The sequence below is a fragment of the Anabrus simplex genome, chromosome 13 (assembly GCF_040414725.1).
Source record: "Anabrus simplex isolate iqAnaSimp1 chromosome 13, ASM4041472v1, whole genome shotgun sequence".
Lineage (NCBI taxonomy): Eukaryota > Metazoa > Arthropoda > Insecta > Orthoptera > Tettigoniidae > Anabrus > Anabrus simplex.
Genome location: NC_090277.1, coordinates 79,876,421 through 79,902,242, shown reverse-complemented (window position 1 = coordinate 79,902,242; position 25,822 = coordinate 79,876,421). Strand labels below are relative to the sequence as shown.

The 25,822-nt window shown below is 41.8% G+C and overlaps 1 protein-coding gene across 2 annotated transcripts in view; it reads left to right on the top strand.

Annotated features, from left to right (window-relative positions):
• LOC136885103 (monocarboxylate transporter 14) overlaps positions 1 to 25,822 on the top strand; it is a 265,167-nt gene that overhangs the window by 84,919 nt on the left and 154,426 nt on the right. The window contains exon 1 of one of the 2 annotated variants that reach the window (XM_067157558.2): positions 9,948 to 10,250. The exons of the other annotated variant lie outside the window; for it this stretch is intronic. Coding sequence (XP_067013659.2) covers positions 10,239 to 10,250 — 12 coding nt within the window. The 5' untranslated portion in view covers positions 9,948 to 10,238. Of the gene's footprint in view, positions 1 to 9,947; positions 10,251 to 25,822 lie in introns of those variants that run through there. 2 annotated transcript variants of the gene reach the window in all.

The following is a 25,822-nucleotide window of genomic DNA, read 5'->3' as shown; positions in this document are numbered from 1 at the left end:
ATGCAGGCATTTTATCCGATGCCATTTAGCCTGCCTACGTGTCAATTTCAACGTTTCATTCCATTCTTCCAAACATCAGAGAAACGGATCTCAGTAGAGTGGCCTTTGGTTGAGTTTTAATTAATTTTGTTTTAAATGTCTACATCGTCTTATATTGAGGTGCTGAATGGAGTGTTTCATGCCCATTTAAATCACAATTGCCTCTGCCAGAATTGAAACGGCAATCTTGGGATCCGAAATCCGATCCACAGAGAGACCAGTGATGATGATGTTGATTAGAGACAGGATTTTCAGGCAGTACGTAACAGGTTAGAATGCAAACTTACTGGAGCGAGTAACATTTGCCTGCACAATGGTTATGCTATGAGGATTGCATAAACATTAGAAGTCTTACTAATAAAAACTCCTCATACAGTTGTTTAACACTTGTGTAGTTACACATCGAATAAACCCTGTATAAGCGTTGCATATCTTTCGTACTAATAAACGTGGTATACGCGTTGTATTACTATACTGCACGTATACACTCGTTCGAAGCTGTAGGAATCTCTTCCTGCAGTTCACTGGCGTATTTCTTCACGTTCATTGGTCGCTTTTGCCCGTTAGGCCTATCTGTACATAAATCTGAATGTTATCGGTTGAAATAGGTGAATATACAGTTACGTACAGAATTTCAAGCTGCATCTAATGCCGTTAACGAAAATAATGTTAAAAAGTAATCAAGTGTGAAAATATTAATATAATAGAAAGTTACGTCAAACAAAAATCTTCATTGCATTGGACCTATCATGCCATAACTCCCATTTCATCTTAATTATGTTTGTAATTTTTTCACTGCTGGTAAAGAGACATTTCGGCTCAATGTAGATAAGTTTGATTTGAAATTTGAATTATAAAAAATTCAGTGTGTATCTTTCCTTACAGTCATGTTCAGAAATTGGTAAGCGCAAACACTAAAAAGTCAGTCGCTGGCCAACGTCTTTACTGTTAAATTTACACGGGGGTCAAAAGGAGGCAAATGGTCTTCGGATACGGGAGTTATTTTTAAAATAACCTTAAGTCTTTATCTCGCTTAGTTCTTAATTTATGACAGGAAGAACGTCTCGTTTGTTTACGTTTCACGCGTGACACTGCTGGCTGATTTGCCACTAGAGATCTCCTAAACAGTGCGCATTTAAATATTCACACAGTAGTATGCAGTGCAGTGTTCATTTTATCAGTAGGATAATATTGATGAAATAAAAATCAGTGATAAATGTACAATTCTTGAGGACAAGTGGATTGTGTTCGTGAAGTCTGTGTAGTTCGCGAGTGCGTGCTTGTGCATGGGGATTCGCAGTAGTTCAAGGAAGAAAGGCAGAAGGGTGAACAATGGATCCTCAAATTAAGAAGAAACGTTCCATAGTAATAATTGTCACTGATAGTATAATTACTAACCTCTTTCCGAGCTCATGTCCGTAGTGCTGTGAGAACTTGAAGTTCGCAAGAAACAAAGCCACCTGTAGGATCTTTCATTACCGGTAAGTCATTTCTGACCGTGTTAATGACATTTCGAGCATAATCGATATTATATTTTTAAACTTCCGCCATCTAAGATAAATGGATCACTCCACCTCTTAAACTGTTTTATTTTACGAACATTTCCAGCCTCGATCCTCAAAACGTCCTGTCTTCTACTGAATGTTAAAAATATTGTGGAGATTAACGTTATTTTCCGTTTTTTCAATGTGTGCCCAGTGGATAAGTCGGATATTTCACCACGATTATATTACTGCAGACGATATATATTATATAAACTGATCACTCGTTTCTTTCTCGTCATTCGCTGCTATACAACGCTTATACAAGGGTCCTGGTCTGTATAAGTAATTCAGTGAATAACTATAACAGATGTATACACAGGAGGCTTATACACCGTTTATTATGAACAAGTTGCACATAAACGGTGCATAAACCTTGTATAAAAGTTATACACCGTTTATTAGTAAAACTGTAGTCCGACTCGTTGGCTGAATGGTCAGCGTACTGGCCTTCGGTTCAGAGGGTGCCTGGTTCGATTCCAGGCCGGATCGGGGATTTTAACCTTCATTGGTTAATTCCAGTGGTCCGGGGGCTGGGTGTTTGTGCTGTCCCCAACATCCCTGCAACTCACACACCACACATAACACTATCCTCCACCACAATAACACGCAGTTACCTACACATGGCAGATGCCGCCCACCCTCATCGGAAGGTCTGCCTTACAAGGGTTGCATTCGGCTAGAAATAGCCACACGAAATTATTATAGTAAAACTGTACGGGTACGGCCCCCTACAATTTATGTTACACTCCGTACATCACGGAACAGCGGGCTAGTCGACATTTCCTAATAACCAAACTAGTTTGCATTCTAACCTAGGCTATTACTGCCTAAACATTCAGGCGCTAGTGATGATGATTGTTATGGTGATCAAATCTGAAACAGCTCCTACCTCTCCTAAATTTCAAACCTGTCTGTTTTTGCTTTTGCAAAACTCGTTCTGCGTGACCTCTATTTAAATGTTTACAGCCAGTGCAAATGTTACGTCAGGAGCTCCTTTCACATAAAGGCACTTTCTGGTTTCGCCACTGTGACACACCCACTTGAAGAAAGTATTGAGAAGGCTGTGAGCGCGTCAAGGCCGCCTGCTGTGCCAATGTTGATACATCTTAAAGAAAGAAGAGGCTTGATTGTATCCGTCTCTTGTGACGTCATGCTCATTTCCTGGGTGACATCAATCGTTTATGCAATAAAGAGCCCCCGACCAAGACAAGATTATGCACTCTGGAAAACGAAATGCCATTTGTTCATTGCCCTCGTTTAACTGCTACGTATGAAGACAGAGGGTCAGGAAGGATAAAAATGAGGAACACTGAACAAATTTTAGGAACACATTTACAAAATTATTATTCTTTAGAGCATTCGGACATATTGGTTCTCCCAGCACATTCTATAACCTCCCTCATTCTTAATATTCCTGCAAAGAAACTTTGATATGTCTTCATACACAACCTTTCTTATGTCGCACCGACACAGATAGGTCTTATGGCGACGATGGGATACCAAAGGGCTAGGAGTGGGAAGGAAGCAACCGTGACCTTAATATTAAGGAACAGCCCCAACAATTACATGGTGTGAAAATGGGAAACCACGAGAAACCATCCTCAGGACTGCCGACAGTGCGGTTCGAACTCACTATTTTTCGCATGCAAGCTCACAGCTAAGCGCCCCTAAACGCACAGCCAAGTCGCCTGGTCATACACAACTTTAATTAAATAACTCTACATTTAAAAAATTCTCCGAAACCTTATACCGTACGGTATTTTCTTTTTTAACGTTTTGACATAAATATGTCTCATGGCTGGCGTTCATCTGTCGGAGGTGTAACTCTAGCAGGCTGTGATGTAGAGTATTGTTACCTAGCAACCATGCAGGCTATGTCTTATGGCTCGTTGCCATCTGAAATTAGCAGCCGTTGATGGATGGCCATGACCGCGAGACATATTTATGCTCATTTGATTTTTGCAAAGAAACAGGTAGCTTTTTATTAGGTGTTGGTAACGTTGATGACGTCACTTCCATAGAATATGCATAATCACTATTATTGTTGTCTTTGCATTGTAACCAGTTTTTCTTGTTTATGCATGCTCATTGATCCCATTTCATAATATCGGCTAGAGTAACTCTCAAACATGACGTTTTGTGTTTTGTTGCACAAATCTCCTTAAGGGACATTAATAATGCTGACAGAAGGTAAAGGTGAAGCAGAAATGAGGAAAGAGCACGTTTATATCTGGCGTAAGGTACTTCCGGAAAAACGAACACAAAGCCGGTTTCTTTTGCACGACAACGTACTGTCAAACCGATCAGTACTGGAAAAAAATTACCTTGCCAGGCATATCGTTACTGCTTTGGAGTATCCTCCATATTCTCCCGATCTAGCTGCTTTCTCTTTCCGAGACTGAAAACTCATGTGATGAAGTTACTGCAAATTCGACGACAACGGTACGATTGGTTTCGCAGAATGGCTTCCAGACAATAGGCACGGGCTAGCAGAAGTGTGTCACTTCGGAAGGGAGTTATTTTAAAGGAAATGTATGGTAACTCACTTCTGTTTTATTAAACATTTCCGGGATCTTTTAAAGCTAATATATACAACATACTACTCAACAGTGTGTATAGTTCATCCCTCGGAATAGGTTTGTCGTCAGGAAGGACATCTTTAAAAAAAACAGGAATCGAGCCCGGGACATTCTAAAAAGAGGTCGCTAAACTGATCATTCAGACAAGAAGCGGAACTAGAGAAAGATCGTAGTTGCCTGAAAAAGACGAGGGCCAGTGTTCTATTTCCAGAAGGCCAGTAATATTACCACGAGGTGTGGATAGGATTAGGGAATATATTACAAAACATGAGCTCATATAAATGAACTATAAGTTGTGATCTTAAAGTTTCCGTTTGAGGGCGCTGCTGCAGCGGATGTGCAACGTAGCGCGACTCCGATGCGGGTATACAAGCACTGAATAAAAGATATTTTTGGCAACCGGTGAAAGCTGTAGTTTTCGCCGACGTGTTCGTAATTTCTAGCTGACTCAGAAATTTAAAAAACTTCCTAACTTGGTGATACAAAAGTACAAAAGTATAAAGACACCCACGTTCCGCCCATGCTATATCTCCATAACCGAGTCAAGGTGAACCGTTCTCTGAGTCGTCCACAGCGCTCTGTTCTTTGTTGGGATCACTTTGCAGAGGTGTTCGTAGTTACTGTTCTCTGGTCAATTTGTTCGTTGGTGCACTTCATTTCCTTTGTTCCTTCGCCTTAATGAGAACGTACTTACCAGGGTGATTCAGTAAGTAATAAGGAGAAATGAAACCAGGAAACTAAATTAAGAAAGTTACCTCTTATGTTATGTAGGTATACAACAGTTTTTTTGTACAAGTAGGTCTTATGGCAACGATTGAATAGAAAAGGCCTGGGAGTTGAAAGGAAGCCGCCGTGGTATTAATTAAGGTACAACCCCAGCATTTGCGCGGTGTCAAAATGGGAAACCATCCTCAGGACTGTCTGATGCAAGCTCACAGCTGCGCGCCCCTAACCGCACAGCCAACTCGCGCGGTTATACAGCACAGACTGGGCAAACGAAAAAAAGTCCAACTTCCCCTCAGAAGATAAAGAGTTAAGGAGGGTTGGAATGTAAATAAATACAATTCTTTGAACAAGAGAGAGGTGGGAAGACGGATATGAAGTGGTGTATGTTACCTATATTACGGTACAGTAGATGGACTTTAATTCCTAAAACTGGTTATAACAAAGAAGATTTTTGCTGGTACAGACTGTGTTTCTATTCTCTTACTGTGTTATGATTCATCAGCACTGTTTTTAAAATGTGTCTTTGTCATTGTGTGGCGATTAAGGATCATGTTACTACAGTCAATCTGGCGTCGTTTTGAATACGCTTGTCTGAGCCGTATGATAAGTCACCACGTAGTGAGCTACGGCTAGTCAAGGTTTCAGTGTTTACGAGCAGAGTTAGAGAGATCTTGCGGGGAAGATTCCAGACGAGAGCAGTGCCTTGGCCCAATTAAATTCGTCTCAGTCTCATACTGTATTTTCTCAACTTGCTCTCTCTGTTGCTCAACTGAAGACTGGATTTGCTTAGCAGTACTTTAGTTCTCAGCACGAAGGCTGGTTGGATCCTCAATAGTTCCACTACCAGCTGTCATAGATAGCCGAGGCGTTACTCAAAAGGCCCACCAGGAAGATTATGAGTGCAATAGTTTCCCATCGCTTTCCTCGCGAGTCAGAACTTGCAGACTGCCAAGCCCAGGGAAATGCGTGCAAGAAACAACCCCATGAGAGACACTTTTACAGCTCGTAGGACAAAGAGGTTGATGAGGTACAAAGGAAAGGAAAAAAAAAGACCTCGCTTCAAATATTTATCTTCAAGAGTTTGAAAAGAAAGACTAATACTTTTGGAACAGGTTGCCGAGCACCAACCAAGTTACGAGACTGCCCATTTCTTTATTTTGTCACCTGAAATTACCAACCGTTGATGGATGGCAGGCTGTGAAGTGAAATATTGCTGAATGTACTGAGAGACATACAGAAAGCTTTTCCTTAAAAAAAATCAAATAGTCCTCATTTCCTCATCTTGGAGAGAACTAATTATTTCATTCGTGACAGTCTCATAGCCCCGAATCAGCTTCCCTCGTTCGATGCACTGAATACTACATTTGTCAACTCCAAATTCCATACAGATGTCTGTCGAAAACGGTTCGATAAATGCACGTAAATTAACCGTTATCAGTTTTGAGTTTCGGTTATTGAAATAAATATTTATGATCATTTGATTTTCCCAAAGCGGAATTTGGCACCATTTTAAAAAGTCGAGATTCCTACAAAAAAGAACGACCTCTTTTCATACACCTGTTGACTTTTGTTTTAACTGCAACATCATTGACTGTAATTCTCTGTCGTAAGCAGTGTTTCTATATAACTCATACACTGTTTGACACATTACATCTTGTTACGTGGTCATGTCACTGTTATCCGTCTTGTACACCCCTGAGCGAGCCAGTGTGCGAAGTTTCCGGTAATCCTGAAGGCACGTCACGGACACTCCACGAAGATACTAGAACTCCATCAGCAAGAGTATAAAATCAGTTTCGCCGCGAACAGGTGTTAGTGTTTGAGAGTGTGTCCTTGTGATATTCTGTCTAGTGATGTGTGTTGGGTAGTTCACTGTGTGGAGCAGTCAGTGCAAATTATCGGCCTTGTCTGGAGTCGAACTAAGTGCACAGCAGTCACGTGTTGTGATGTTCAGCAGACGTGTGTTCGAATTGTGTGCGTATGATTGCTGCGTGCGAAGCCAAGTGAGACCTGTCAATCAAGATCAGAATTTAACAGTTTATTTCTGCACCGAAAACTCGAACCCCAGCTGAAAGAATACCTATAGTTTCATGAAGAATTCTATCTATCGTAGACATAACCCAAGTCTCTAGGTCGTTCATCTAAACAGGCGCAAGGTTACATACTCACACGTGCACAGCTGATAAGATGATCACACCATTAGGTGAGAGATTACAATCACGTTACATGGCGACGTTCAGATCTTAAAGGACGAGTTGAATTCTCTTCCCGTCTAGTGCAAGGTTCTCTGACGTGCCATGGCGCCCGTGATGTACCTTTTTTTTTAGCGCCCTCCAAACGCAGATTTAACTTCTCCCAACCTTAACCGTTGTTAAAAGTTTAGAATTATTTTTCAACATACAGGTAATGGTTAACATTTTCTTCGTCATTCACAGAATTGTGATTCACCTCTTTTTCTTCTTAGATTTAGCTGTACTTATTCCCCCGATATTTTAGAATATTCTTCCAGGTGCTGTGTGATTTTGAAGTACACCGTATATTGCGACACCTCCATAGAGAAAGGCTGGGGATGAGGCGAATATGCTGACACTTGGTATTTCTCAGTTAGAACACCTTCCAGGAAACAATCGCATTTTGAATGGTTCATTGATTTTTGTGCAGTAATTGGTTAGAATGCAAACTAATTCGGTTAGTAGGAAGTGTCAAGTGGCCCATAAATTCTAGGGGTTCTGATGGACCGTACCCCTATGTTTATGCAAAACTCACAGCATAACCGTTCTGCAGTACAGACTACACTTGTTACCCGTTTCAATAAGTTTCTATTCTAACCAATTACTGCCTAAAAATACGGGGTCTATATCATAAATCCTTCCGTCTCAACATTCTCACGATACATCTGCTGTTCACGGTCGTGGAACAGGCGGTTTCATGGAATCCTCATTTGAATCCGTATTGTGTCGTGACTAGAAGCAATATGCCGGTTATCTATAAGCGCATCTTATTCGTTCTTTAAACTTTATTTTAGTTCACTGAAGAATTCAATTTTCACGACCTCAATTTATTGACTGCAAACAGCAAACATCAGTTATTAATTAGCAATATTATTTTATACAGCGATTCCAACCATTACTAAATGGTCACGAAACTGCAATTTTAATAGTGAATGGCAGTTGGAATGGAAAAGAAAATCCAAAACGTGTTTACAGTTTCAATCGGGCAAGCAATGGAATAAATGAAACCCCCATCTAGCGACGAGGACCGTAACTGTGCCGGCTGCCGAAGCCTGCCGCACTCCTCTAGGGCAATAATTAATGCCTGACAGATCAAATGATATTGGAGAGCATTGCTGGAATGAAAAATGACAGGGAAAACCGGAGTACCCTGAAAAAACTTATCCAGCACAAATCTCACATGGAATGACCGGAATTTGAACCACGGAACTAAACGCTGAAAGGGCGGTGGGCTGCCGCCTGAGTCACGGAGGCTGTACATCATTACGAGTACTTTTCCTAAACTTCCAGGGAATATGCATTGCCAGATTTCACACACATTACGTAAATATTCAGTCAATATTAGCCTGCATGTTTCATTATTATTATTATTATTATTATTATTATTATTATTATTATTATTATTATTATTATTATTATTGTAATAGGGGCTGCCTGGCCGAGGCGGTAAAGGCGTGCTCGGTTCACCCAGAAGGATGTGGGTTCCAATCCCCGTCAGGAAGTCGTAAAATTTAAGAAACGAGATTTCCACTTCCAGAGGTGCACATGACCCTGAGGTTCACTCAGCCTACACCAAAAATGAGTACCAGGTTTAATTCCTGGGGGCAAAGGCGGCCGGGAGTAGAGCTAACCATTCTACCCCATCAAGTGCCGAGGTTACAGATAGTGGAAGCCTTTACCTTCCACCCCTCCAAGGGCCTTCATGGCCTGTACGGAGATGACTTTGCTCTTATTATTATTATTATTATTATTATTATTATTATTATTGTTGTTGTTGTTGTTGTTGTTGTTGTTGTAATAATCAAACGGCGCTCGCGCCTCCATATCCAAAAATCAGTTGCGCCCCAATACATGGAAACTTTGGAGCATCTTTGTCTAGTGCATTATATACGTACGTACATACATAGGCTGGATGTATATTAATTAAGGCCGAAATGAGTGGCTCAGGCAGAAGAACCGCTGGCCTTATCAGCCGAAGTTCACGGGTTGAATTCCGATTCACTCCATTGGTGTTTGTAGGTGCACATTTTCGCCAGCCTCGTCGATTGGTTTACCGGGACGAAGAATACATCATACGGGACCTAGGTATCTCGAAAAGCCGTAAAAGTTATTTTTAGGACGTAAAACTATTATTGCCCACCTCTGTGGTGTAGTGGTTAGTGTGATTAGCTGCCACCCCCGGAAGCCCGGGTTCGATTCCCGGCTATGTCACGAAATTTGAAAAGTGGTACGAGGGCTGGAATGGGGTCCACTCAGCCTCGGGAGGTCAGCTGAGTGGAGGTGGGTTCGATTCCAGCCTCAGTCAACCTGGAAGTGGTTTTCTAATTCTCCTCCAGGAAAATGCCGGGATGGTACCTCTTAAGGCCACGGCCGCTTCCTTCCCTCTTCCTTATCTATTCCTTCCAAAATTCTCATCCCCCCGCCAAGGCTCCTGTTGAGCATAGCAGGTGAGCACGCCTGGGCGAGGCACTGATCATCCTCCCCAGTTGTATGCCCGACCCAATGTCTCACCTCCAGGACACTGCACTTGAGGCGGCAGAGGTGGGATCCCTCGCTGAGTCCGAGGGAAAAGCCAACCCTGGAGGGTAAACAGATTAAGAAAGAAAGAAAGAAAGAAAGAAAGAAAGAAAGAAAGAAAGAAAGAAAGAAAGAAAGAAAGAAAGAAAGAAAACTATTATTATTATTATTATTATTATTATTATTATTATTATTATTATTATATTATTATATTATTATTATATTATTATTATTATTATTATTATTATTATTATTGTTATTAATCCGCGGCTGTCTAGGAGTGTAGGTAATAACGTTGTCACTGGGCTATCAGTCCCCCGGGAAGAGCTTCCCGTTGGTAGAACGTTAACTCCATCCTCATCGAACTAATTTTCTCGCGGAGGTTTCTCGTTAGCCACTCTGTTTCCCCTGAATGACAGAGAGTTGTTGCCATCTTCCAATGTCGTGAAGGCTTACTTTTATCAGTAATATTGTAGAGGAGGGGGGTGAAGAAGGCCTCAAAGCCCATCTCTCTTGTCAGTCCGTTGTGCACTACAGTGTCGAGTGGTTCCGTCTTATCTCTACCTGCGGGATTAGAACAGACCGTTCGTTCGTTCGTTGCTATGAGAAACCGAGTGAGTACATCACCAAGATTAGATATCAGTGCTATGCTTGGAGTAGAATAAGTTTTACACTGAAACATTTTAACTTTGAATATACCTTTATAATTTTAAATGACTGTTAGCTTTTATGCAGTGAATGATCTTAATGTCTAAAATATTGCGCGTTGAATATCGTCAGGAATTCTAGCTATGTGTCTTTTTTATGTGACTTTGATAACAGTGTATTAACTGCAGTGCGAATGTGGATTCACGAGTTCCAAGGCCCATTGCTACATTCTTCAAAGAGCTTAGATACTGCACAATGAATACCAACACGAATTCAAAGCCATATGTGATCATTCCAGTGAGACTTTGATAACGTTATATTATCCCTAATGCAATGCGACTTTGCGAATTCCAAGGCCTATGCTATTTCCTTGTCATGCATACTTATAACCAAAGCCCGGATTTTCATGCCGTAACAGGTTAGATTGCAAACTAAATGTGGTTAATAGGTAGTGTCGGCCACCCGCTCTTCCATAATGTAGCAAAAGTAACATAAATTATAGGAGTTCTGATGTGCCGTACCCCAAATGTTTATGGAAACCCCATAGCATAATCGTTGTTAAGGTAGACTATACTTGCTGCTCGCTTCACAAAACTTTGCATTCTAACCTAATAATGCATAAAAATCCGGGCTCTACTTATAACTATGTTTCTCGTAGAACTAGAGCGCTCTGTTAATATAATATATCATCATGTTCAACCATGGTCCCCTCTACTCAATGCTGTGACTTTACTGACGCTTTAAACGTTGTCGATCTGCGTTATAAGCTGATTTTATTGTAGTGCTTGCGAAAGATTTATGGAGATTCCTATCTCTCTATCGTAATGACATTGCAATGTCATTGCGTGCTGGCCTTTGGTCACAGGGGTACCGGGTTCGATTCCCGGCAGGGTCGGAAATTTTAACCACAGTTAATTTCACTGGCACGGGGGCTGGGTGTATGTGTCGACTTCATCATCATTTCATCCTCATCAAGACGCGCAGCTCGCCTACGGGAGTCAAATGAAAAGACCTGTATATGGCGAGGCGAACTTGTCCTCGGACACTCCCGACACTAAAAACCATACACCATTTAATTTCACATTGCAATTCCAACAATTCGGAACCAAATTATTTCGTTTAGACTGATGGTGGTGATTATTGTTTTGAGAGGAAGTACAACTAGTGAACCATTCTCTGGGAACATTAATCAGAGAAAAAATGGAAGGGGTCCGACACTTCGAAATCTGAAGTTATCGGGGTAACAAATAGAAGGGCCACGAGGAGCGTGAAAATGAAAGAGTTGACCAAGGGAGGTCGAATAAGATTGATAAAAGTGAGGAACCTGACACAAGTAAGTGGAAGCAATGATAGGACTCAGCTAAGGTCCCCGTGGTCGCCAACCCACACTCCAAGGTTAAGAGCCTCTGGGGCCCTTTTAGTGGTCTTGTACGACAGGCAGGGGATACCGTGGTTGAAGTCTAGACCTAAAGTGAAGCAGACGATCATCTTACATGACGCATGGGTCTATTTTGAAGTTAATTAATTCTGAAGTAATAATACCGTATGTGAATTATTTGTTATTATACGGACTAGTGATATAGTTAGACTCGGGGTATATAGGCTGATTTATACACGGTTTCTCTTACAAACCCAGACCGAGTGCACAGTGTTCGTACTCTGCGCTACAGCAGCTGCCTCAGCCTAGCGCGCGGCCGCCCCGACAATCTCACATGAAGTCTTACCTTATGAAAGATGTTCGAAGTGTAATCCTTCATAATAAGGGACTTCATAAACACCATTAGGATGTTCTGCACACCAATAGCGACAGTCATGACTAGGGCCCGGATGTTAATGCAGTAATAGGTTAGAATCCAAACTTACTGAAGCGAGTAACAAGTAGAGTCTACCTGCACGACGGTAATGCTATGAGGTTTGCATAAACATTAGGAGTTCGGCCCATTAGAACCCCTAGAATTTATGTTACTCTCACTACATTACGTTAGAGCGGGCTAGTCGACCATTTCCCTGTAACAAAATTATTTAGTAATAAAATTACTTAGTAGGAAATGTCGACTATCCCGCTCTAACGTAATGTAGTGGGGTAACATAAATTCTAGGGGGTTCTAATGGGCCGAACCCCTGATGTTTATGCAAACCTCATAGCATTACCTTCGTGCGGGTAAACTCTACTTGTTACTCGCTTCAGTACGTTTGCATTCTAACCTATTACTACATAAACATCCGAGCCCTAGTTATGACTGTTCACATGATCATTAAGATGAAACCAGGCCGAAAAGGGTCAAATAAACGATCGGTCATTGATGCACTCTTGTGGCTGGATCAGTAGGTTTTAAAGAATGGGCCCGTGTAAACCGGTACAGCTTTGTAGCTCTGTGTGCAGGAGAAATCGAAACCCCTACTTGTTGTGCTAAATTTGTGAATGATTTATTCGGTAAATAAAATGAAATGGCGTAAGGCTTTTAGTGCCAGAAGTATCCGAGGTCATGTTGGGCTCGCCAGATGCGGGTCTTTCGATTTGACTCCCGTAGGCGACCTGCGCGTCGTGATGAGGATGAAATGATGATGAAGACAACACATACACCCGTCGCCCATGCCAGCGGAATTAACCAACGATGGTTAAAATTCACGACCCTGCCCGGGATTCGAACCCGGTACCTCTGTGACCAAAGGCCAGCAACGCTAACATGGAGCCGGACAGCATTTACTGTAATCTCTAGGTCTCACCAGGAAAGGCATTAAATTGTAATTACTTAATGTTGCCATTGATGATTTCATGGCCCGTACTTATAGACATGATATAGACTTTTTGGCTTATGCCGTGCCAAGAAAAAAAAAGGTGAAATGCTTTACGTTTCGCAGATAACTCTGCTCTGCGTCATCAGAAGAAAATCTCGACTGTCCACGAGAACACATTACAGAAACAATTATGTACATAAGTTAATTTGGCTAGGATATGAATAAAAAAGAAAACGAGTAAAGAAACAAGGGATTTTAGGTTTTTCCGGAACCGCATTTAGGCCGGAAGTGATTTTCAAAATTTGGTTTAGTTTTTAAAATTGATAGACCAAGACTCACAATTTGAAACCTTTCCTGCCCCCCTAGCCGTTAAGCATTTGGCACAATGAGGAAATTGCTTAATTTTTCGTAGTACGGGGACCCCTACTTTGCTCGCTAAGAAGTATTTTCAACATTAAACAGTTATATCAGGATGTATTAAGTTTAAAAGTCCGCTTAACTGTTGCTATAACGACCGGACCGTTACAGCTCAATTGTTGTCCTGTCCAAAAATTATAAACATTTACCTTTTGGAAAATCAAATGATCGTAAAAATGTCTTTCAGTGAAATGTGTGACTTTTCCAACTAACCTTTCATTATGCCTCCTGCGAAGATCGGTAACAGCAGAGGGCGTCATACCTTCGGATTATGATGTCGTCTTCCAAGATATACCAAAGTCTAGGATAATTTGGGGAATAAATATTAAAAACTCCCAAATGTTTAACAGGGCCACAAGATAGTTGGTTGCCAGCTATGCATGTGGGTATTTCGCTGTATGTTATTGTCTCAATTTCGGTTTTCAAAATTCGGTGCTCTTCTCACCGCTAAACTAGACGAACTAGACGAGGCTGACACGTGCTCCAGTGACTGGACAGTGTCTGTACGATAGTCCCAGTATCTCTCGACCAGGAAGGGCTTTATGTCTGGGAAGTTCTCTCCAGTGATAAATTGAGCGGAATTAATTAGATACAGCCGGCTATCAGCACAGCTGACAGCACTCCCAGTACACAAAACATTAACTGGTTGAGTGATTCAACAGTGAGATTTAACTTTTAAATTACTGGCATTCGTAATATACCCTCGTCAAAACAAGTTAATGATATGCCAGATTCTGTTGTGTTGAGGTGGCACCGGTATCATATTATTTAATGTGAAACCGAGAATAATAAATGCACTTCTCGGTAACTTAAGAGCCAGAATTCAGTTAGAACAACGCAACGGAACGAATGCCTGCGCAGTTTGGTCACGTGACTGTGAGCTTGCGTCCCAGAGTTAATTGCTTCGAACCCCACTGTCGGCAGCTCTGAAGATGGTTTTCCGCTTCCGAGTTTTTTCCTATCGCATCGGCCCCATAAGACCTATCTGTGTCGGTATGATGTAAACCAAAAAATACTGCCGCCTCTGTGGTGTAGTAATTAGTGAGATTAGCTGCCACCCCCGGAGGCCGGGGTTCGATTCCCACCTCAGCCATCCTCCAAATGGTTTTCCGTGGTTTCCCCACTTCTCCTTCAAGCAAATGGCGGGATGGTACCTAACTTAAGTCCACGACCTCTTCCTTCCCCATCCCTTGTCTATTCCCATCCTCCCATAAGGCCCCTGTTCAGCATAGCAGGTGGGACCGCCTGGATGAGGTCCTGGTCCTTCTTCCTAGTTGTATCCCCCACCAAAATTCTCACAGTCCAGGACACTGCCCTTGAGACGGTAGATGTGGGATCCCTCGCTGAGTCCGAGGGAAAAACCAACCTTAGAGTGCAAATGGATTAACAAAGAAAGAAAGACACCGGGCGAGTTGGCCGTGCGCGTAGAGGCGCGCGGCTGTGAGCTTGCATCCGGGAGATAGTAGGTTCGAATCCCACTATCGGCAGCCCTGAAGATGGTTTTCCGTGGTTTCCCATTTTCACACCAGGCAAATGCTGGGGCTGTACCTTAATTAAGGCCACGGCCGCTTCCTTCCAACTCCTAAGCCTTTCCTATCCCATCGTCGCCATAAGACCTATCTGTGTCGGTGCGACGTAAAGCCCCTAGCCAAAAAAAAAAGAAAGACAGAAAAAAGAAAGAAGAAACAAAAATATCACTTAGAACATCGCAAATAAAAGACAGTTTTCAGTGCAGTCAAATTAGCCAGTAATTAGCCACTCTTGAATGTGACGGGGCCAAATTATTGAACATTTCTTTGAATAATGTTATTGTTTTTACATCCCACTAACTACCTTTCTTTACGGTTTATGGGGACGCCGAAATGTTGTCTCGTAGGAGTCCTTTTACGTGCCAGTAAATCTATCGACACGAAGCTTACGTATTTGCGTACCGGGCTGAGCCAGGATCGAGCCTTCCAAGTTGGGGTCAGAATGCCAGCGCCTCAACCGTCTGAGTCACTCAGCCCAACGAGCAAACAGTCCTACTCCTCAGCGGCCAGCATTTTATAGTGTCTCGTGGCGGTTTTAAGAGGACGTGCAACTAGCCATAAGACGGTACGGTTGCTAGGTAACAATACTTTACTAGGCAATCATCCTCTATATAACACTAATCAGGAAAAATATGGCATGGATCCGACACTTCGAAAAATGAAGATATCGGTCAAAAAAGACAAGGGTCACGAAGGGCATGAGAATGAAACACTCCCTTGGCCTCGAGTGCTGTAATACCGTCGGGGATAGAAAAGAAACCAAGAGCTGACCAAAGGAGGTGGGATAGGATAGATGAAAGTGAGAATCCTGGCACAAGTAAGTTGAACCTATGCCAGGACTCAGCTAAGGGCCCCGTGGTCACAACCCATGCTCCCAAGTTCAGAGTCCCTGGGGCCCCTTTTAGTCGCCTCTTACGACAGGTAGGAGATGCCGTGGGTGTTATTCTACCGCTCCCACCGACAAGGGGGATAGGGCCTGAAACGTTAGTAGTGGATGTTGATGGTTGGGAATGGCTCTTTCAGAAGGTCCACGCATGTGGACTTGGCACAGTTTTACGGCCCGAAGCTCTTCCTGATGTCAACCCCACGTGAAGGGAACAACCAAACCCCATGGCACTACTACAGCCCTGAAGGGTCTTGGCCTACCAAAAGACCGCTGCTCAGTCCGAAGTCTTGCAGATTACCAGGTGAAGCATGGTCAGCACGACGAATCCTGTCGGCCGTCATTCTTGGCTTTCTAGACCGGTGCCGCTATATCACGGTCAGATAGCTCCTTAGTTGTAATCGCGTAGGCTGAGTAGAAACTCGAACCAACACTCAAGGCCAGGTAAAAATCCGTGAACTGTCCCGCAATCGAACCCGGCACCGTTCGAAAAATATGACATTCTTTCATGGCCTTCTACGGAGCGCTTTTAACGCTAACTCATGGGTTTTCGAAACTCAAATTGATTTACTACAGTCATTCGTTAGTAGCCAAGGTCCCCTTGCTCGTTGGTGTGCATCATAAGTAACGCTTGATCACACGCTGTTGAGACGTAGCGTAGTTCATTCATCTGAATGCCTCAGGGAGATCCAAGGCCTCCTGGTCAGCGTCCTGTGACTTGACTAGACCAAACACTGTTGTAGTCATGAAACTCAGTCAGTTTAACTTTGTCGCTGAATGTTATTAGCTGAATGGCCAGCATTCAGCGGGCACCGGGTTCGATTCCTGGTCAGCTCGGATGTGTAAGCGGTAATACATTAGTGTAGTCTAGCCCGCTCTTCCGCAATGTACCGAGACTAACACACGTTTTAGGGGCCTTATTATTATTATTATTATTATTATTATTATTATTATTATTATTATTATTATTATTATTATTATTGTTATTGTTATTATTATTATTATTATTATTATTATTATTATTATTATTATTATTATTATTATTATTATTATTATTACGGGGTTACCCGTGGACCAGCAGAGGTGCCGGGGTGAATGGGTCTAATTACAATATCAAAGTTAATTTAAAACTTTAACAAAGGTTATATTTTTGGAATTTCAACAATCAACAACAAAACTTTAACAACTTTTCACTTAGTGAGATAACGATGACATAGCAATTTAGAAACAAGACTTAGAAAAATTCAAGATTTCAACACTTTAACACACTTGGGCTATAAGCCCCTAGTTTTACAATTTCTGAGCTTCCAGCTCCAACTTTACCGAAGAGCATAAATTTACAAAAGGGCATAAATCTCCTACTACCTGCAGCACTTGCTCCGTAATTTACAATATAAAGCCTTCTAGAGGCACTTTTGCAGTACTTAAAAAAATGAGCTAACGCGCTCTCCGTTTTCCCAGCCTAATCAAGGCGATATCAGAAAATTACAATCATTTGTCATCAAGGCACAACTTACAAATTGAAACAGGGGTATCTAGTACCCAACCTATTGGGCCGTAGCGGAAAAGAACAGGTTGAGTAAATGGCCCTAAACACAAATTGAACGGAGGCGTGAACTTGCACTCCTAAACATGCATTCTTAAAACCTAAAGGGCACTAGGCCGATGAAACGGGGGCTATTCCCAAACGATGGAGGTGACTCGTATAAGAAAGACAAAAAGACATTACGGAAAGGAAGAAAACCAGTTACAAAACGTAGTCACCTCAAACCAAAATGAAGGGGAGCTCGAGAGGGTGCACCGCTCTCTATCCCCTATTAGCAGTTAAAGATTTATGAAGTTTTTACATAAGCCGGCAGAAAATAACAATTGTAGAAAAGTAGGTTACATGGTTAAAGTTTCGGACCTTTCCGTCAGGTTAAACTGCGGAGCTAGCAAGAAATAAAGATGTTAACTGGCCATTACCTTGCTGAAGAACTGCTGTCTGATGAAAGAGGCGCCTTCCGCCTCCTGCTAGACACACCCACACTTAGTTAGATGTTGATCAAATGGCCAAGAGACGTGAAAATCCGCAGTTTATAAACCCTCGGGGAAAGTTCGAGACCTTTCAGGAATAATCAAGACACACCCCCAGAATTTTATTGGTCAAATTTAAAAGTGGCTCTCAGAATCGAAGAAGAAATACAGGATTGGTCGGAAATTAATTACAAAAATTAGGTATTGGCTGAATTCAAAACTGGCGGAAAAAATAAATGAACATCAATTAGTAAAAAATTATGAATACACAACTTCTTCAAAAAATTTCTTTCACTTCGCACCAGGGTGCATGATTATAGTTTTCTAGCCGTGACATCTATGAGAGTGTCCAAACTTCTTGATGAACGGAAAACAAAAACAAGTTGAAATTCACACAGTACTGGAAATTTCACAATAACAAAATTACGGTAGTGACATCTTCTGAGAAAAGGTTTAAATAGGTCTAGTTTCAAGTTCAGTGTTTCTCCTGTAGGGGAGTTCTTTTAAGCGCAAGATTCATATGTGCGGCGTAGAGGTGTACCTCCCGGTACAATTATTATTATTATTATTATTATTATTATTATTATTATTATTATTATTATTATTATTATTATTTATTATACATATGTTTTTACAATTGAGTGGGCGCTCGCGAAAATGGGTTAAGCATCATTTTTAGAGAAATTGAGTTATGTTGTGCCATCTATAGAGGACTGTGTTAACTATCTCCTCCTCCATTCGCGTTACGCGCCGCCATCGAAGCACAGCTTCATCCATCGAATTCATTCCTAACTTAGGCTTTATCTCCTCAGTCTGAGTACTCTCCTGCTGTTGTTCCCACCTGTTTGTATCCGTGATCATTCCCGCTACTTTCCTGTCTGTTTCTTCTAACTTACGAATAAGATATCCTGAGTCCACCCAGCAAAGTTGGTCTGAAATCTGACCGATGTAAAGACAGTTATTCGTCCGGGAGCTTACTTCTTTCTTACAGAGAAGTGTGAGCTCACTGGATTAGCTTTGCTGCACCTTGATTCAATCTCAGTTAGTCTACTTCTATCCTGGAAAAATACATATCGTAAATACTTGAAATTATCTTCCTGTTCCGGTTTTATATTCTCAACTTGACATCGAATTCCTCTAGGTTTCTTCCCTGATGACATCACTTCAGTCTTGGAATGGATAATCTTCACCTATTTTTAAGTTCCTAAGTATTCAACACAATCTGCCATTAAGACCATGTCGTGGGCATAGGCCAAATTGTTACTACATTTCCACATAACTGAATCCCTCCTTGACACTTTATACCTTTCAGTAGATGTTCAATGCAAGACATGAACAACAAAGGTGAAAGTCAATTATTAATTTTTTTTAAGAACCCCTTTTCCTTTTGCGAAAATCCAATGATCATAAATATATCTTCGGTCATGGCCATCCATCAACGGTGCTTATTGCAGATGGCAACCAGCCATAAGACGGTACGGTTGCTAGGTAACAATACTTTACATCGCAGCCTGCACGTTTTGTCGCGTCACGTTACACAAAACTTTCGGATGATTCCCAACCATAAGATGTATTTTTGTCAAAAGAGTAAAGAGAAACAGAGGAACTATATTTCATTTCGAGCTGTGACCATCCCCTCCGAGCATTGTACTTGCTAGACTCCGCATTTGGTGGGCCTACCTTCCTGAATAATTCATCATATATAAATGTATGTGATTAAGAACAACTACTGAAATGTTTTCATTCCTCCCCTGAAGGGGGAAGGCGGGCCTCTTAAACGGTGACGCCGTCTCTCAGGCCGGGAGATTTGTTACGGTGAAGGAGATACTCGGAGGCGGTGAGGGGGTTGGCGGCCGTGGCCTATACTAGGAACTGTCCCGGCATTCGCCTTAGTGCAGGAAATGGAAAACCACGGAAAACCATTCTCAGAACAGCCGACGGTTGGAGCAAGCCGTGAGGCCCAGCCCTGTCCCGTCTCCTGAATGCGGAGGCGTAGAGCCACGGTAGAGCCGTGCCCACTCCTCCTCTGCTCGGTTAGCCGGTCACAGTGGAGAGCTGTTGGACCACGGACCAGCCGTGGCCACTTATGTGCCGAGACCCACTCTGCATCTACCGACCAAAAAACAACTTGGCACACGTGGTGAAGTGGTTCAAGAGTACCTACTTGCTCCAGTTCTGTAGGAAGTAAATCTGTTCCTCTGATGTTGTAATCTTACAAGCGGCCGACCAAGTTTATACACTTGATAATAAGTCGATATATTAAATTTATCATCTAAATTTTATCTTATCATCTGCAAGTTCTTACGATCTCCTTACAGCAAGTCTAACCTTGAGTAACCGCAAAGTAAACAGATTCATTTCGTAAGCAGTGTTGCCAACTTTTGGAAGATTAAATTATCACTGCTTGTCATTGAATTGGTCGATATTCGATATGATTAATTCATGGATCCTGTACCTTCTCAGAAACCGCTTATTTATTCATTTTTTTTTTCAGTTGAAATCACACCCAACCTTAAACCTTGAGCGATTCGAGTTGAATGCAGTTTGTTTTCGATCGGTTGCTCTAATTTCATATACAGTAGACCTTCTTTGATAAGGAGCAAAACCATTTCTGTTCACGTCATGTTGGCTTTAGGACGAGTGGAATGTAAATGTTCCTTCAGAACTGACATTTGTTATTATTATTATTATTATTATTATTATTATTATTATTATTATTATTATTATTATGCCACTTTTTCTCTGCTAGCATCCCGTATAGTACACGCACTGTAAGCACATGCTGCGAACTATTCTGAACACCAATATAGTCCCCGCAATCAATCAATCAATCAATCAATCAATCAATCAATCAATCAAAAAGCAAAGCAAAGTCATCTCCGTACAGGCCATGAAGGCACTTGGAGGAGTGGAAAGTAAAGGCTTCTACCATTGTTAACCGCGGCACGTGATGGGGTAGAGTGGTTAGCTCTACGCCCGGCCGCCTTTACCCCCAGGAATTAACCTGGTACTAATTTTTGGTGAAGGCTGAGTGAACCTCAGGGCCATATGCACCTCCGGAAGTGGAAATCTCGTTTCTTAAATTTTACGACTTCCTGACGGGGATTCGAACCCACGTCCTTCCGGGCGAACCGAGCACGCCTTTACCGCCTCGGCCAGGCAGCCCCTAATCAATCAATCAATCAATCAATCAATCAATCAATCAATCAATCAATCAATCAATCAATCAATCAATCAATCAATCAATCAGTTGGTCATCAACGATCTGCTTATAGGACTGTCGCGCAGGTGGAAGATTCTCTATCAGTTCGTAAACGTTTTCAATGAACTTGTGATTTTATCGAATATTTCCCTTGATAATTTATTCGAATTCCTTACTTCTCCTCGTGTAAATTAATATTTTCCCCAATCTGTCCTCTTGAATTCCATATTTACCTTCTCCGCTCAACCGTATTCTTCTACTAATATCATTCCACGCCAACTCACCACCGACAGCTCGAAACATACCACATAGTCGAGCATCTCTTCTCCTTACTCTCAAGTCTTCCCAGCTCAAAGTTTTGAACATTTTTGTAACACTACTCTTTTGTCGGAAAACACCCAGAACACATAGTGCTGCTTTCCTTTGAATTTTTTGTCCAATTCTCGTATAAAGTAGTCCTGGTGAGGGTCCCATACACTAGAGCCATACTCTAGCTACGGTCTTACCAGAGACTTATACGCCCTCTCGTTTACATCCTTACTTCAATCCCTAAATACTCTCTTAACCATGTGAAGAGATCTGTAACCTTTCTTAACAATCTCGTTAATATGATTACCCTAATGAAGATCATTGTTCACTTACAGTGATCCCCATGAGGAACTTTCACCCCATAACCACAATAATTAAAACTGCGAGGATTTCTCCTCTTGGTGAAACTTACAATTTGACTTTTCATCCCATTTACATACTACATACCATTGCCTGCTGGTGGTCTCGCAACATTGTTTTTAAGTTCCTATGCAGTCGCCCACAATACTACAACTCATTTACTACTCTATACAGTATAACATCATCCTCAAATATCCTTATCTGTGATTTCAGATCTTTACTCATGTTATCTACCTACCTATATACTGTATGTATATATAATAAAAATTAATGGTCCAATGATATTCCCTTGTGGGACACCCGTTTTAATCATTACAGCATCAGATGACACTTCACCAACTCTAATTTTCTAAGTTCTATTTTCTAGAAATTTAGCCATGTCTTCAACCACTCTTTTGTCTAGTCCAAATGCCCTCCGTTTCGTCAGTAATTTCCCATGATCTATCCTATCAAAAGTCTTGGACAGGCCAATAGCGATATAGTTCATTTGAGCTCCTGAATGTAAAATATCTCCCTACAAGTTGAGCTTCACTGAAATAACCTTTCCTGAACCCGAACTGCATTCTATCACTCCAGTTAGTAATTTCACAAACGTGTCTGAAATAATCAGGAAGAATGCTTTCCTAGAGCTTAAAAACAACATATGACAAGCTGACTGGCCTGTACTGATCCGCTTTATGTTTGTCAAACTTTATCTTGTACACTGGGGTTACTATTGCAATTCTCCATTCATTTGCTATCACTGATTCATGCACACGGTAATCAGATACGTATTTCAGATATGGGAGTATATCCCAACCCACGGTTTTTAATATATCCCCAGAAATCTTATCAATCCCAGCCGCCTTTCTAGTTCTCAACTTTTGGATATTATTTTATAAATGTCTTTATTATCATAAGTAAATTTCAGTATATCACCTTTATTACTGTACACTTCTCCTCTCTGTGGATATTATCTTGGTACCCAACTACCTTTACAGATTGCCGACTGAATATTTCTCCCTTCTGTGTTCTCGCATATGCACTCCCCTTGTTCATTAATGATCCCTGGAATGTCCTTCCTGGAAGCTGTTTCTGGTTTAAAGTATCTATAAATGTCCTTTCCTTGAGCACTAAAATTCATATGGCTGCCAATTATGCTTGCCATCATGTTGTCCCGCCATTGTGCCTATAGACCGTTCGAAAAATATGACCTTCTTTTAATCATTTATCGTACGTCAATGTACCATGTAACTACTGTATGTGAAGATGTCGTGGCCGAATTGAGCAAAACGTGAAATTAACGCTTCCAACTGCGATGCAGTGATGTAGAGAGCGTACGAAACAGCGAACATGATGAAAAACGTACTCTAATGCCTAATGTGTTTTCTTCGCAGTTCAATACTTCACAAGAAAGACTGTCAAATCTTGTCAAAGATTGTTCAGCACTGCTGAAAGTTTGACAAAATTTGAAAAGCTTTGACAAAATTTAATAGCAGTTTGTTGTAAAATGGAGGAAAGGCAAACAGCAGTTGTGGTTCTATCAGTCGGATACATTCTTAAAAATAACAGAAATATGCCAGAAAATAGAATTTATTTAGGGAAAATATTAATGTGGTTATCCTCAGCATAATTTTTGGAATGTATCTAGTGTGATAACATAATTTGCAGAGGTTGTATTATATTGGTCCGCCTCTGTGGTGTAGTGGTTAGTGTGATTAGCTGTCACCCCCGGAGGCCCGCGTTCGATCCCCGGCTCTGCCACGAAATTCGGAAAGTGGTACGAGGGCTGCAACGGGGTCCACTCAGCCTCGGGAGGTCAACTGAGTAGGGGTGGGCTCGATTCCCACCTCAGCCATCCTGGAAGTGGTTTTCTGTGGTTTTCCCATTTTTCCTCCTGGCAAATGCCGGGATGGTACCTAACTTAAGGCCACGGTCACTTCCTTCCCTCTTCCTTGTCTATCCCTTCCAATATTCCCACCCCTCCCCGCAAGGCCCCTGTTCAGCATAGCAGGTGAGGCCGCCTGGGCGAGGTAGTGGTCATCCTCTCCAGTTGCATCCTCCGATCCAGAGTCTGAAGCTCCAGGACACTGTCCTTGAGGCGGAAGAGGTGGGATCCCTCGCTGAGTCCGAGGGAAAAGCCGACCTTGGAGTGTAAGCAGATAAAGAAGTACTACTATATTGTATTTACTCACAATAATTGATATCAGTGCAACAGAAATTCATAACTTATTACACAAAAATATATTAGGAATTCTATGATAATAATAATAGTAATAATAATAAAGATCATTAGGAAATTCTTAGCAGCGAAATACATCCAAGACGGTTACAGGTTACAATCATTCAAAACAACAGAAATGTCCTCAAACATCTAAATTGGCATTAGGAAAAGACGAATGAAATTCTTCGGTCATGTCACTAGATTACCAGAAAATCGATTGACAAAACAGATAATAGATTACGTAACCTCGCTTAAAAAGTCAACACCGTGGCTTAATGAACTTCGAAAGGACGTCAAAAACACAAACTTAAGTTCAACAGACATCCTAGAAAGAGACATATTCTGACACAATGTAAACAATTGGGAAGCTACATTAGAGCAACCACAAGAAAAAACAGTACAGACCAAAGTGGTCGGAAGAACGTAAACAAGCCTTCTCGGAAAGAATGGAACAACAAGAACCCACTGAAGAATTGATTGAGTTATTTGCTTTACGTCCTCCAATACTGGGAGAATTCGCTAAGAATAACAATAATAAGCGAAGATCGTCACAAATCGATCAACGCGAACAGTGTGTTCTTATAGGTAATATAAAAGCTGTCCATTTCATTTAAATCATTCTCTTGCAATCTCCTCGTGCGCTGCCGCTGTGACACACACAACATCCCTCGGTCATAAGACGAAGCCATTTCTGTTGTTTTGACTCCCGTCCCGGCAATCCCAGCATGCTTAGCGGCATACCGCGCACCGTTAATACTCAAAATCCATTGGTCAATTCTGTCAATGACTCGGAAATTCTTTTTTCGATTAGAACAGGGTCTACTTCTCTTTCGAACACTTTTGAAGACTTCTCTCGAGTTTTGCAATTGATTTGACAAGTAAACTTATGAAGTATTCAAACTTCTTGTGAAGTCTTGTATTTGACAAATATTCTAAATACAAGTCTAACTCATAGCTGTGACGTTGTGCGCGTGTTCAAAAGGTAGCCTACAAATTAACGCAACATAGTATTGGTAGTTCGAATTCTACATCGTACTCGAACTTTTACATTGATGTGCAGCTTCTGTGCCATTTGTTATGTGCACTGCGTACACTGCACTGTTTATATGGTCGAATATCTTGACAAAGCCTCCGTGGCTCAGGCGGCAGCGTGCCGGCCTCTCACGTCTGGGTTCCGCGGTTCAAATCAAGGTCACTCCATGTGAGATTTGTGCTGGACAAAGTGGAGGCGGGTTTACCTGTCCTCTTTCATTCCAACAACACTCTCCAATATCATTCCATCTGGCAGTCATTAATCATTTCCCCAGACGAGTGCGGCAGGCACATTTCCTATTCTCCCCGCTAGATGGGGGCTTCATTCATTCTATTCTTGATCCGGTCAAATGATTGGAAACAAGCTGTGGATTTTTCATTTTTTTCAATATGTTGATATGCCCCTTATATAGACTACGAGTAAGCAAGAGATAAATCGTTGCAGGGACTACGTCTGTATCAGGATAGGCATCCCGATAGACGATATCCTACTGCTAAGACTTCCCGCAGTGTTAAAAGACGTTTACGAACAGCAGGGGTATTTCATACGATACCACCTGTCCGTGAGAAGACCGTAACATATGGTGAGAATGAGGAGGCTATTCTGGACACAGCTCGCAACAACCCACACACGAGTACTCGGCCAATTGCACAGCTGGAGAGGAGAACTTCAGCCAGCCTGCCGTGGTGTATGGGACCTCACCAGGATTACTCCATTCGAGAATTGAAAAAAAAAATATAAAAAACACAGCTCAATTTGTTCGGGGTGATTTCCGACAAAAGGTTTAGGCTAGGAAGAATGGGGAGCAAGAGGACGAGTTGCTCGACTAAGTGGTATGTTCCGAGCT